The sequence below is a fragment of the Bubalus kerabau genome, chromosome 18 (genome assembly GCF_029407905.1).
Source record: "Bubalus kerabau isolate K-KA32 ecotype Philippines breed swamp buffalo chromosome 18, PCC_UOA_SB_1v2, whole genome shotgun sequence".
NCBI lineage: Eukaryota > Metazoa > Chordata > Mammalia > Artiodactyla > Bovidae > Bubalus > Bubalus kerabau.
In genome coordinates, this window is record NC_073641.1 from 8,555,598 (window position 1) to 8,569,599 (window position 14,002).

Here is a 14,002-nt window from a genome sequence, read left to right on the forward strand (position 1 = left end):
ATTTTGTCAGAGTTGCATCCAAGAGAGCCTACACTACAGAGTGAGCGATTGAGGAAGGAGGCTCCATGTGGAATCTCCTTTCTTCCCTTGGTTCTTCCTCCTTCACCAGGAATATCTACTGTTAATAATGTGAGCTCTTCCAGATTATTTTCTGTACAAACGTATAAATATATACCAATATTTTACATCCAATAGGCTTTTAAAAAAAATTTTGAGTTGAGCATTTTTATGTTTGTTTTTCTTGTTTTATGAATTGTCTGTTCATGCCACCTGCTTATTTATTTGCTTAGTTCAAAAACTTTTATATTAAGGAAGCTAGTTCTTATGGATCATATTCATTATATAAAGTTTGCCCCAGAGTTTTTTGATGTAAAATTTTTAATGTATATTCAAGTTTATTAGTTTTTACTTTGAACTTTATTCCTTCTTCAGAGGTCCTTTTCCTCTCTCTGTTCAACTAATTTGCTTATGGCCACACAGCTAGTCTGGTGGCTCAGACGGTAAAGAATCCACCTGCAACGCAGAAGGCATGGGTTCGATCCCTGGGTCGGGAAGATCCTTTGGAGAGGGAAATGGCAATCCACTGCAGTGTTCTTGTCTGGAGAATTCCATGGATGGAGGAGCCTGGTGGGCCACAGTCCATGAGTTCGCAAAGAGTCAGACACAGCTGAGTGATCAGCACTTTTCCTTTCTCCCAGCTGCTAATCCTGGCTTGAGAACACACTCCCTTAACTAGTATTCTACACATTCTGCCTTTCAAGTGCATCAGCTTCTATGCCATGTGACTGGATGTTGCTTTTGTAAGTCCTAAAACATGCCAAGTACCCATTACCTTCATGTTTAAATGATTTCTTAGATGTAGGACCATTTTTCTAGAAATGAAGAAGGAATTAAACTCTTAGAAAGAAAACGGATAAGATTTCTCTTGGTATGTGTGAGCAGTCTTGTACCATCTTAGGGTCCTAATGTGCTGTGCTTCTTCAGCATGGTAACTAAAAGATCAGTCTCACAGCCAGACTGCTAAGTCACTTCAGTCGTGTCTGACTCTGTGCGACCCCATGGACGGCAGCCCACCAGGCTCCCCCGTCCCTGGGATTCTCCAGGCAAGAACACGAGTGGGTTGCCATGTCCTTCTCCAATGCATGAAAGTGAAAAGTGAAAGTGAAGTCGCTCAGTCGTGTCCGACTCCTAGCGACCCCATGGACTACAGCTCACCAGGCCCCTCCATCCATGGGATTGTCCAGGCAAGAGTACTGGATTGGGGTGCCATTGCCTTCTCCCACAGCCAGACTATGCTATGCTATGCTATGCTAAGTCGCTTCAGTCGTGTCCGACTCTGTGCGACCCCATAGACGCAGCCCACCAGGCTCCCCCGTCCCTGGGATTCTCCAGGCAAGAATGTGGAGTGGGTTGCCATTTCCTTCTCCAATGCATGAAAGTGAAAGTGAAGTCTCTCAGTCGTGTCCGACTCTTAGCGACCCCATGGACTACAGCTCACTAGGCCCCTCCATCCATGGGATTTTCCAGGTAAGAGTACTGGAGTGGGTTGCCATTGCCTTCTCCCACAGCCAGACTGCCTGGGGTCAAATCCTAGCTTTGCTGTTTATTATAGGTGGTGCAGTTGGTAAAGAATCTGCCTGTAATGCAAAAAGACGTGAGATGTGGGTTCGGAAGATCCCCTGGAGAAGGAAATGGCAACCCACTGCAGTATTCTTGCCTGGGAAATTCCATGGACAGAGGAGCCTGGTGGCTACAGTGCACGCAGTTGCGAAGAGTCGGATACGGACTGAGTCTGGACAATCAGACACAGGGTGCCTTGAACAGGTTGGGCTGCTGCTGTGTTTTGGTTTCCTCATCTGACGACATGATTAAATCTCCCGCTTCATGGGCTGGGGATAAACGCTCTATCAGGGATACATGTGAAATGTTTCAAATAGAATCAGGTGCATAGTCCATGTTGGCTCAGTGATTATGACTTCAAAAGTTGATTTTTGTTCTCTACTTGAAATAAAAAAGGTAACAAATATGAACCACATTTGTAGGACTTCTCTGTAGCTCAGACAGTAAAGAATCTGCCTGCAACACAGGAGACCCGGGTTTGATCCCTGGGTCCGGAAGATCCCCTGGAGAAGGTAATGGCAACCCACTCCAGTGTTCTTCCCTGGAGAATGCCATGGACGGAGGAGCCTGGCGGGCTACAGTCTGTGGGGTCACGCAGAGTCGGATGCGACCGACACTACTGCTACTACGAACCACACTTAACCTCCTGTCCCATTACCCGTAGATTTATAGGCGTCTTTACCTACATGTAATCAAATCCTTTTCCTCTCTCAGAGGATAGAAAAGGATTTCTGAGCATTGTTGAGCCCACCTAAGTGTTGATAACTGTAAGCAGTCTGTTCACTGGTTTCATTTTTGCCATCCTGAAAAACTTGGTTCTAAGAGTGGAGAAAGATTCATCTTGGATTTAGGGCCTTATGTAGGATAGGAGGGTAGAAGGATAAAAGGTGAGGAGAATAAAAGTTGAGCTGATGTAATACAGGACCTAGGTTAGTCAGAGAAGGATATGATGGTGGGGAGAAAAGAGACAAGGGGAGAATCATAATAAGGTCCAGAAACAGGCCTTTTGTGTAAAAGGTTGAGAGCATCGCAGATTTTATGTTACTAGGATACCTAACCTATTTTCGGTCTTGGGGAAACAATCAGCAGAGGTAGGATCAAGGCTTGGACTGGTGGAGATAATTATTTTTTTTTCTAAGAACTCTTTCAGCTCTAAAATCTCCATAATTCTTTGGATCTCCTCCTCCTCGTAAAGCCCCCAATAATAGCCACACTCTTGAAGTAACTTAGGAACTCAGGTTAAAATTATGTATTTTTTCCTGCTTTAAGAATATATTTGATGGGAGGGAGTCTAAAAAGAGAGGGGATATATGTTAAAAAAAAAAAAAAAGATGCTGATATGCAGGAAAAAAAGAAAAAATAAGAGAACATTAAATAATCATACAAAAAGTTCCACGTACTTTCAAAGAGGATTCTTATTTTCAGGTATAGTTTTAATAATTTGGAAATTATAATGTATAGCTTCAGAGTGATAATAAAATATTATAGAATAAAAAATATATTTGATATCCAGTAATTAACCTTAAAAAGGAGGGGAAATCACAGTAATAACAATTTGATTTTCAGCTCTTTCTCATAGTTTCTTTCTTAAAGAACATTCATTCTTGCAAACTGTTACATAATATTTCAGGGAAAGGGGACGGAATTATTAAAAGATGGGTATAAAATAGCGGGTGGGCCTCTTATGTTCTTATGTAAGAGGTATATTATGTTTTTATACTGGTTATCCAGGATTAATGAGCATGCCATTTACTTAATTTACAAATTAGTTTGGACACTTTCTATACTTCATTGTCCATTCTGCGTAAAATTTTTGATGAGTTAGTTTGCTTAAGGGGACATTAAGCTTTCTCATTCATGTAGAATCTAGTTAGGCCTTTTGGTTCATCTCATGGGCAGAGCATAAAGTACTTGACACAATTTGATCTGACAGCTTTACAGTTATATAACATAGGACAGAAGCTTAAAAACAACAAAAAAAAGAGAGAGAAGTCACTTATGTTTTTCATAGCAAGGTATATCTCTCCAAAACCTTACTAACCTTCTCTGTCTCCTTAAACCTAGGAGAACCAGCTTAAGACTAGTAATTTACACAGTCTTAAGTTAACCGCTATTTTTTAAAATAAACAATTACAAACATTTAGAGGTGAGAAGGTCCTTAGGATTATCCTGTCTAGTTGCATCACATTACCAATGAGAATACAGAAGGCTTAAGATGGTAAGTAACTTGCCTAGGGTCACGAAGCTGGCTAGTGGCAAAACTGACCTGAGCATCCTCACAGGATTCCAATACAAGTACTCTTTCTGGTGTAATACGTGAATGCAATGTTTAATAACAAGGTGCAGTTGTGATATTTTACAGGAGTAAGTTTCTTATGACAGAGTAGGATACTTGATTTTGGGTATTGAGTAAAAAATAATTATATTGGAATGTCTATTTGCTTGTCTGGATTCATATTCTTCTAGCTCCACCAGTGGTGTGACATTGATCATGTCTTAATCTCTAAAGCTCCATTTCTTCATCTGTAGAATGGGGTTGATAGAAGTACCTCATTATATATTACATGCAGCATTCTCTTTAAAGTCTGGTATGTCGTCATTTCTCAGTAAATGTTACCTGCTGCTATTACTGATTTATAATAATTTCTAGTTCTTTCATCGGAGAAGGCAATGGCACCCCACTCCAGCACTCTTGCCTGGAAAATCCCATGGATGGAGGAGCCTGGTAGGCTGCAGTCCATGGGCTCGCGAAGAGTCAGACACGACTGAGGGACTTCGCTTTCACTTTTCACTTTCATGCATTGGAGAAGGAAATGGCAACCCACACCACTGTTCTTGCCTGGAGAATCCCAGGGACAGGGGAGCCTGGTGGGCTGCCGTCTATGGGGTCGCACAGAGTCGGACACGACTGAAGCGACTTAGCAGCAGCAGCAGCAGTTCTTTCATCTTTTTAAAATACTGATCAGTGATTGTTTAGCCAATAAAGTTTAGCACTGAGAGTGACCAGTAATAAAAGTAATGGATTTAAGGACAGATTTGAAAACACAGAAATATTTTAGAAGGGGTGTATGTTTGGGCCTTGGGGAAGTATTTTCTAATTTTTTTCATATTAAAAGCTATGATGCTATAGTTGTTTTTAAACTATATTCAAAAAATAACAACTTTTAAGTTTGTTGGGAGATGCCCTGGAGGTGAAATGAGAGAGAAAATAGTGAAATAATTTCTTCTATAGTGAAGAAGAAATACATTCATTTCAAACTAGCTTTGCTGCCACAAAAATGATCAATTTAAGGACATTTAGTCATGCTTCCCCCTGGAGAAGGAAATGGCAAACCACTTCAGTATTCTTGCCTGGAGAATCCCCATGGACAGAGGAGTGTGGAGGCTACAGGCCACGGGGTTGCAAAAGTCAGACACGACTTAGCAACTAAACCACCAATCATGCTTCCATATCTCCAAAAAAGGTTTTAAAAAGAAATCCTTTCAATGTTAGTCACTCAGTTGTGCCTGACTCTGCAACCCCATGAACTGTAGCCCACCAGGCACATCCATCCATGGGATTTCCCAGCCAAGAATACTGGAGTGGGTTGCCATTTCCTTCTCCAGGGGATCTTCCCAACCCAGGGATCGAACCTGGGTCTCCTGCGTTACAGTCTTTACCATCTGAGCCACCAGGGAAATGAACAATATTAAATTCAAGTCAGATGCATCTGGAAATCGCCACATTTCTAGTGCTCCAACTCTAAAGGTTTTCACTATAAAATAATGAGTCATAAATGTGACACAGACCCAGTGTTTCACGCACTCTGGAGGATGGGTGTCAGGGCCATGCCTGGGTCTCAGATTTGCCACCCACTCTCTGTGACTTTGGGGAAATGATTAACATCTCCAAGGTGGTTTACTTTTCTATAAAGTAAGAATATTAATTGGGTCCACCACATATCTTGGCCTCAAGGCTTGAATGAGAGTGCATGACATTCTTTTAGCACAGTTCTGACACATTCTGGCATTTAATAAAAGTTAGTTATTAAAAAAGAAAGGAAATCACATCTAACCAAATTTTTTCCCTCTGGTAATGCTCATGCAAATTTCAGAGTATTTACGTGATTGAATTTCAGGAAAACAAAATTGTTTGATTTTGTGTTTATATAATCTTTAACTAAAATTAGAGTTAAACCCAGAAGAGATTATTTTTTGTATTATAAAACCTCAGTTTAAAAAGGTTTAAGAATAAAGGATAATAAATTTCTCTTTTTACAACTAGTCATATTCTACTTGCCTTTGATCTGTAGCAGTGTCTTCTTAATGGTAAGCAAACGTGTGCTGACATACTACTGGAGATTTTGGAGATATTTTAAATTGATATTCAGGTGAATATTTAAGTTATAGAAATTTGCTGATTAGGAAAATGTATAATCTCATATCAAGTTGAGGATTTCATAGGCTTTATAGTTTAGGATGAATAAATGTTTTTTTAAAAGTAATCTTCAAATATTAATTTATATTTTATCCTTTACATCATGGTTACTCTTAGCAAGTAAAAAATTTAAATATCTGATTCACACCTTGTTTTGGTAGTTAATATTTTAGAGAGTCTTTTGAGTTGGTTTAAGAGGAATACTTTTTTTAATTGACCTTGACATGTGGGATCTTAGTTCCCTTGACCAGGGAACTAATCTGCACCTCCCCCCCCCCCCCTCCCCGTGGTTGTAGCATGGAGTCTTAGCCACCAGACCTCCAGGGGAAGTCCCAGGAATACTTTTATTCTTTCTTGAACTTAAGTACTTTTGAATGTGTTACTTGGTTACAAAGTTGGGATTTTGTCTACAGGAAAGCAAAAACAGTTACTGTACTAACATTCTTTTAACTAGTGTCCTCCTTATGCTTCTTTCACTTGCTGTTGACCATTCATGTTTTTAGTTTTTGTAAGAAAAAAAATTTTTTTTTATTTGGTTACATCGAGTCTTAATTGCAGCATGTGGGGTCTAGTTCCCTGACCAGGAATTGAACCTGGGTCTTCTGCATTCAGAGTGTGGAGTCTTAACCATTGGATCACTAGGGAAGTCCCGTGTTAGTTGGTGGTTTGACTATAGAGCATACTGTGTATTTGCTTAGTTCGCTTTTTCATATTGACTTTGATAGAGATACAAAGATTTGCCAAACTAACAAATAAGCTTCCTCCAATGTAGAGCTACTGTTGTATTTTACGATCCCTTTCTAACTATAACATCTTCTGTAGATAAGCTCCTGATGGTTCTCTGTTTTTTTATTTTTTGGTTATCTCTTGAAATTCGGTTTTTATTTTCCTCCTTTTCACAAGTTGGCTGGAAGTCCTGTGGTATTGCTTTTATAAATAGTGTCACAAGTTTTTCTTTCTCCTTTTATTTAGACATTTACGTTTACTAGCAGATGGGTCGGAGAAGGCAATGGCACCCCACTCGAGTACTCTTGCCTGGAAAATTCCGTGGACGGAGGAGCCTGGTGGGCTGCAGTCCATGGGGTCGCTAGAGTCGGACATGACTGACCGACTTCACTTTTCGCTTTTCACTTTCATGCATTGGAGAAGGAAATGGCAACCCACTCCAGTGTTCTTACCTGGAGAATCCCAGGGACGTGGAAGCCTGGTGGGCTGCCGTCTATGGGGTCGCACAGAGTCAGCCACCACTGAAGCGACTTAGCAGCAGCAGCAGCAGCAGATGGGTTGAATTTAAGTGTTCTATTTCTAGGTTTTGATTTTTTAAAATTAAACATCAGCTTACTTAAAAAAGTTATATATATTTACAAATTAAGGTCCCCGTCATATGTACATCAGGTTTTAAAGTTCTTAGGACCAATATTTCAGATTATGGTTAAAAAAAGAACTTCTTCTCATTAATATATCTTCAGAATTCATAAAAATATATTTAACTGTATGTATGACTTAATATATGTCTTTTTTGTGTTTATCTCATTTGTATTAGATATTAAGTTCCTTACCTAATGATACTTTTGTTGTATTAAAATAGATTTGAAGGTCACTTTAGAGAAAAGTAACTTATTTTTTCAGTGACTTTTCCCCTAAATTAAAAAAAAAAAAAATTGGGACTTCAGTGGCTGAGACTCTGAGTTCCCATGAGGGGGCCAGGGTTCAATCCCTGGCCAGGGAATTAGATCCCACATGCTGCAGCTAAGACCTAGCACAGCCACATAAATAAATATTTTTTTAATGGGCAGAATTACTTTCTCATTTCAATATATTGTAAGACAGACCAGTGAAACAGTCCTACCTATTAAAAAGTCCTAGACTTTCCATTTATTGTTTCTTCTTAATGGTTATTATTATATGTATGAGGGCTTGATTTCTCTATGTAATTTTATATCTTACAATTCTACCTCATTTTCTTAATTGTTTGGAATAATTTTTCCATTGTTTTTGTTTTTTGGTTTTTCAGTTAAATGTATTATGTGCAAATTGGGGTAGAGAGAGTCTCCTTCTCCCCTAACCCACGCACCTGTTCCCAGTTGTTATGCCTCGAATTGCTTTTTCTTGAATTTCTTAGTTACCTAATTACCTGTTGGCTGTGCTGGGTCTTTGTCGCTGTGCGTGAGCTTTCTCTAGTTGTGGCGAGCGGGGGCTCCTCTCTAGGTGCTGTGCTCGGGATTCTCATCGCAGTGGCTTCTCGTTGTGGAGCGCGGGCTCTGGGGCGTGTGCATCACAGTAGTTGTGGCTCGTGGGCGCTAGAGCTCAGGCTCAGCACTGCAGCATGTGGGCTTAGTTGTCCCATGGCCTGTGGAGCCATCCTGGACCAGGGATTGAACCTCTGTTTCTGCATTGGCAGATGGATTCTTAACCACTAGGGAAGTCTTAATTTTCTCAACTAATTGCATTAGCAAGTACATATCATATTATTTATTAGTTAAGTCCTTATTTTTCTTGACTTTAGTGAAAAATCTTTAGTGCCCCCCACCCCCTTTAGGTTGTTGGCTTCCTTTTTTTAACAGCTGTCTTCATGAGAGATATAGTTTACAAACTGTAAATTCTTAAAGAGATGAGAATACAAGACCATCTTACCTGCCTTCTGAGAAACCTGTATGCAGGTCAAGAAGCAACAGTTAGAACTAGACATGGAACAATGGACTGTTCCACATTGGGAAAGGAGTACATCGAGTCTGTATGTTGTCACCCTGCTTATTTAACTTCTGTGCAGAGTACGTCATGTGAAATGCCAGGCTGGATAAAGCACAAGCTGTAATCAAGATTGCTGGGAGAAACATCAATAATTTCAGATATGCAGATGACACCACCCATATGGCAGAAAGTGAAGAGAAACTAAAGAACCTCTTGATGAAGATAACAGAGGAGAATGAAAAGCTGGCTTAAAACTCAGCATTCATAAAACTAAGATCATGTCATCTGGTCCCATTACTTCATGGCAATTAGATGTAGAAAAAATGGAAACAGTGACAGATTTTATTTTCTCGGGCTCCAAAATCACTGTGGATGGTGACTGCAGCCATGAAATTAAAAGACACTTGCTCCTTGGAAGAAAAGCCATGACAAACATAGACAGTGTATTAAAAAGTGGAGACATTGCTTTGACAAAGATCTGTAAAGTCAAAGCTATGGTTTTCCCAGTAGTAATGTGCAGATGTGAGAGTTGGACCATAAAGAAGGCTGAGCGCGGAAGACTTGATGCTTTTGAACTGTTTTGGAGAAGACTCTTCAGAGTCCCTTGGACTGCAAGGAGATCAAACCAGTCAGTCCTAAAGGAGGTCATCCCTGAATATTCATTGGAAGGACTGATGCTGAAGCTTCGATACTTTGGCCACCTGATGTGAATAGCTGACACATTGGAAAAGACCCCGATGCTGGGAAAGATTGAGAGCAGGAGGAGAAGGGAGTGACAGAGGGTGAGATGGTTGGATGACATTATCAACTTGATGGACATGAGTTTGAGCAAACTCAGAGAGATAGTGAAGGACAGGGAAGCCTGGCGTTCTGCAGTCCGTGGGGTTGCAAAGAGAAACAACTGAGTGACTGAACAACATTTACCTGTTATAGCTGTACTTCAGTGATTTTTTAAAAAGTAAATTTATAAGGTTGTTCAACCATCACCAAAACGTATTTGTAAATGTTTCTGTGATTCTGAAAAGTTCCTGTGTCCTTTTACAGTGACTCTTATGTTGAGAGGTATATGATGATTTATTTGTATGCATGTGTGTTTATAGCCTATACCTTGTAAATATTTAGTTTTATCATTTAAGGAATTATTCATTTTTTACAATTGAAGTATAGTGGATTTACAGTATTCATTTCAGATGTGTAAAACAGTGATTCAGTGTTTTTATAGGTTATATTCCATTTATGATACAGCAGTAAAGAATATGCCTGCCAGTGCAGGAGATGCGAGAGATTCAGGTTCAGTCTCTGGGTCGGGCAGATCCTCTGAGGGCATGGCAATCCACTCTAGTGTTCTTGTGTGGAGAATCCCATAGACAGAGAAACCTGGTGGGCTACAGTCCATGGGGTCAAAAAGTAGGACATGACTGAGTGTGTGTGTGCACGCATGCACACGCACACAGACACACAGACACACACACCCCATTTAAAGTTATAAAATAATCATACATTTCCCGGTACGGAACAGTATATCCTTGTAGCTTATTTTATACATGGGAATTTGTACTTCTTAATAACTCCGTCTTGTCCCTTTCTGTTTCTTCCCACTGGTAAACACCAGCTTGTTCCCTGTATCTGTGAATTTGTTTTGTTATATTCATTTATTGTTTTATTTTTTAGATTCCGCATATAATGTGTAATATTTGTCTTTCTCTGACTTGATTTAGTAAGCATATTACCTTCTAGGGCCATCCATGTTATTCTTTAAAAGAAAAAATTTCATTCTTTTTTTAATGACTGAGTAGTATTCCATTATACACACACACACACACACACACACACACACACCCCTCCCCCCCCCCACACACACATTATACCACATTAAAAAAAAATCTGATCTTTTTAATCCATTCATCTGTTGATGGAAACTTAGGTTACTTCTGTATCTTAGCTATTATAAATAGTGCTGCTATGAGCATTGGGAGGCATGTATCTTTTTGAATTACTATGTTGTTTTCTTCAGGTGTATACCCAGATATTGGCTTGCAGGATCTTAGTTCCCCAACCAAAGACTGAACCCAGGCCTGGCACAGTGAAAGTGCTGTGTCCTAACCGATCCTCCATACTGTTTTCCACAGGGGCTCTACCATTTTACATTCCCACCAGCAGTGTAGGAGGGTTCCCTTTTCTCCACACCTTCTCTCACATTTGTTATTCATGTTCTTTCTGATGATGGCCATTTTTACAGATGTGAGATAATATATTGTTGTGGTTTTGACTTGCATTTCTTTGATGATTAGCGATATTGAGCATGTTTTCATGTGCCTGTTGGTCATCTGTATATATGACTTCTTTGGAAAAATGCCTGTTCAGATCTTCTGCTTGTGTTTTAACTGGTTTGTTTTTTGACATTGTGTTGTATGAGCTGTTCATATATTTTGGATATTAATTCCTTATTGGTCATATCATTTACAAATACTTCCTCCTATTCAGTAGATTGTTTATTTTATTGATGATTTCCTTTGCTGTGCAAAAGCTTTTCAGTTTAATTAGGTACCATTTGTTTATTTTTGGTTTTGTTTCCTTTGCACTCGTAGACAGATCCAGAAAAGTATTGATGTGCTCTATGTCAAAGCGTATTCTACCTATGTTTTCTTCTAGGACTGTTATCATTTCTGGTCTTAAGTTTAGGTCTTTAATCCATTTGGAGTTTATTTTTGTAAATGGTATAAAAAAAACGTTTTAAATGGTGTAAGAAAAATGTTCTAATTTCATTCTTTTGCATGTAGTTGTCCAGTTTTTCCAGCACTGCTTATTGAAGAGACTGTCTTTTGTCCATTGTATATTCTTATCTCCTTTGTCATAAATTAATTGACCAAAGGTGCACGGGCATTAATTCTTATTTCATTGGTTGGCTTTAATATGAGTGTTTAAGTTTTCTTTTTGACATACATTTAAATCAGCAGGCTCAAGTGGTAGTCTTTTTTGGCATAGTAAAAAAGAAGTCTCCTTACAATAAAATGCTGTGCTATTACAATAAAAAGTTTTCTCAGTACAGGAAGATAGCATTTCTTTTTTTTTTTGAAAACAGTATTTCATACTCTGAAACATTTTGTCCCATGTTGTTTGTTAAAGAGGATGGCATTCCCTGTGGATATGTTGGATAATTGCAGTCATGAGGAACTGGAAAATTCTGCTGAAGATTACATGTCAGATCTGAGGTGTGGGGACCCTGAAAATCCAGAATGTTTTTCTCTTCTCAATATTACGGTAAGGCATCCTGCTGTGATTTTTATCAGTCTTTTCCACTGAGTTTATAATGAAGTTGGTATCCTTTTATTATCTTTTAAAGTGTTAACTAATCACCTTTGAAATTTTTATCAGAAGACTTTTCAGTAGAATGGATAAATATTGATTTGTTAGTACAGCAGCATGGCCAAATGACTGGTTAGCCATATTTGAGCTAACCCAATTAAATCTACTTTAGATTTGGAAATTGTTGTTTTACAAACATTTTTTATAAAAATCAGCAAAAAAAATTTAATTAAAAAATGAAAGAAAAAAAATGAGCAAAACATTACATTACACTTTTTTGTGTCACAAACCTTCTTTTTCCCAAAATATTAAAATTTTTGACTATATTTTGATAGATCGTTAGACATAAAATTATTAGAATTCTGGTGTGAATTTGATGACAGGCAAATTCTCTAACCTCTTTAGGCCTCAGGTTTTTCTTTTGGCAAATGATGTTTATTTAATGAATTCTTAGCTTCTTCCAACGTCAGTATTTTACAGTTCTTTGAATGGCAATGTTATGTGTAAATAGGGAATTAGCGTTCCAGATTGTTAAGAATCTGACTGCAATGCAGGAGACCCGGGTTCGATCCCTGGGTTGGGAATATCCTCTGGAGAAGGGAATACCCCCTCCAGTATTCTTACCTGGAGAATTTAATGGACACAGAAGCCTGGCAGTCTACAGTCCATGGGGTGACAAAGAGTCAGATATGACTGAGCAGCTTTCATTCATTGAAGGCAGAAAAGATTTAAAGTATTGTATATATCTCAGGGGAAAAACACCCTAGTGTCTTTTACTAGAAAATGAAATTTTTTCTCCCTCAAGTGATCTAAATAATAGATGATAAAATTTTTAAATCATTTTATAGAGCATATCATGCTTTTGTTTTTATTCAGATGCATAGCTAGAACACAGTGATATTTATTGAAATACTTTCATTTTTCTCCCAAGTTAATAAAATTCCTGCAAAAGCAAAGTCTATCTCATTTGGTCTTTTTTTTTTTTTTCTGGAGGCTAGAAATATCTCTGTGAAAAGAACCTATGCAATTAGTGTTAATGTATATTTAAACTTTTGGTAGAAACATAGTGTTTTTGATATTTTCTTTACCAGCTCTTCACTAATGTTTAATCAATTGTCATTTCAGATTCCTATTAGCCTGTCAAATGTAGGCTTTGTACCTCTCTATGGTGGAGATCAGACCCAGAAAGTTCTTGCTCTTTTTGCACCTGAGGACTCACTCACAGGTCTCTATTTTGCTTAATCTTTATAAATTGAGGAATTCTTCCCCCCAAACAATTAGAAATTTATTAAAAGATGGCTACATGAAGGGATTTTGGGGGGGGCGAACATTTGAAACTGTAAATTTAGGAAAATTAAATTTCTCAGTTGGTTAGTGAGCGAAATACAGTAAGATAGTATAAATGGGGCTGCCACATTGTATTATAAAGTATGGGTATATTTAAGAGTATCCTTAAAAACCTACAAAAGAGTAATATCGTGTACTTTAAGACTTCAATGTTAACCATCATTTATTCTCTTTTAGCTGTGGCACTTTACCTTGCTGATCAGTGGTGGGCTATTGATGATATTGTGAAAACATCTGTCCCTTCTAGAGAGGGGCTTAAGCAGGTAACAAGACCCTGTCATTTTAGAAGTGTTTCTTAAGAGACCATTTCACAATGCGTTTCCCATAAACCGGGATAGTTTTTGAAGTTACTGGGCTATTCTCCATTTTAGTATACCTGGTGATATTATACCCTTTCATTGTTCCATTGTTATGGTGAAACTGACACTTAGATTGGGCTTCCTTGATTCTACTGTGAGGGTCTGAGTATTGAGGGAGGAGGAATGAGAACCTGTGGTTTAATTGATCTGTAGTTAAGCACATCAACTTCAGGTTCTGATTTTTCCTTTTGGGTGGGAAAAAGCTTACTCTCTCTGTGTGGTTGCTTGGGTTCTCTGTCTCTAGGAGAGACTGACCAGGAAA

At 38.5% G+C, this 14,002-nt stretch overlaps 1 protein-coding gene across 8 annotated transcripts in view; it reads left to right on the forward strand.

Annotated features, from left to right (window-relative positions):
• The window catches only part of FAM169A (family with sequence similarity 169 member A), a 67,339-nt gene that overhangs the window by 8,779 nt on the left and 44,558 nt on the right, over nucleotides 1–14,002 (forward strand). For 7 of the 8 annotated variants that reach the window (XM_055554884.1, XM_055554882.1, XM_055554886.1 and 4 more), the window contains 3 exons: nucleotides 11,855–11,989; nucleotides 13,160–13,259; nucleotides 13,559–13,644. In XM_055554884.1, coding sequence (XP_055410859.1) covers nucleotides 11,858–11,989; nucleotides 13,160–13,259; nucleotides 13,559–13,644 — 318 coding nt within the window. In that variant the 5' untranslated portion in view covers nucleotides 11,855–11,857. Of the gene's footprint in view, nucleotides 1–11,854; nucleotides 11,990–13,159; nucleotides 13,260–13,558; nucleotides 13,645–14,002 lie in introns of those variants that run through there. The other variant, XM_055554888.1, reaches the window with a different exon arrangement.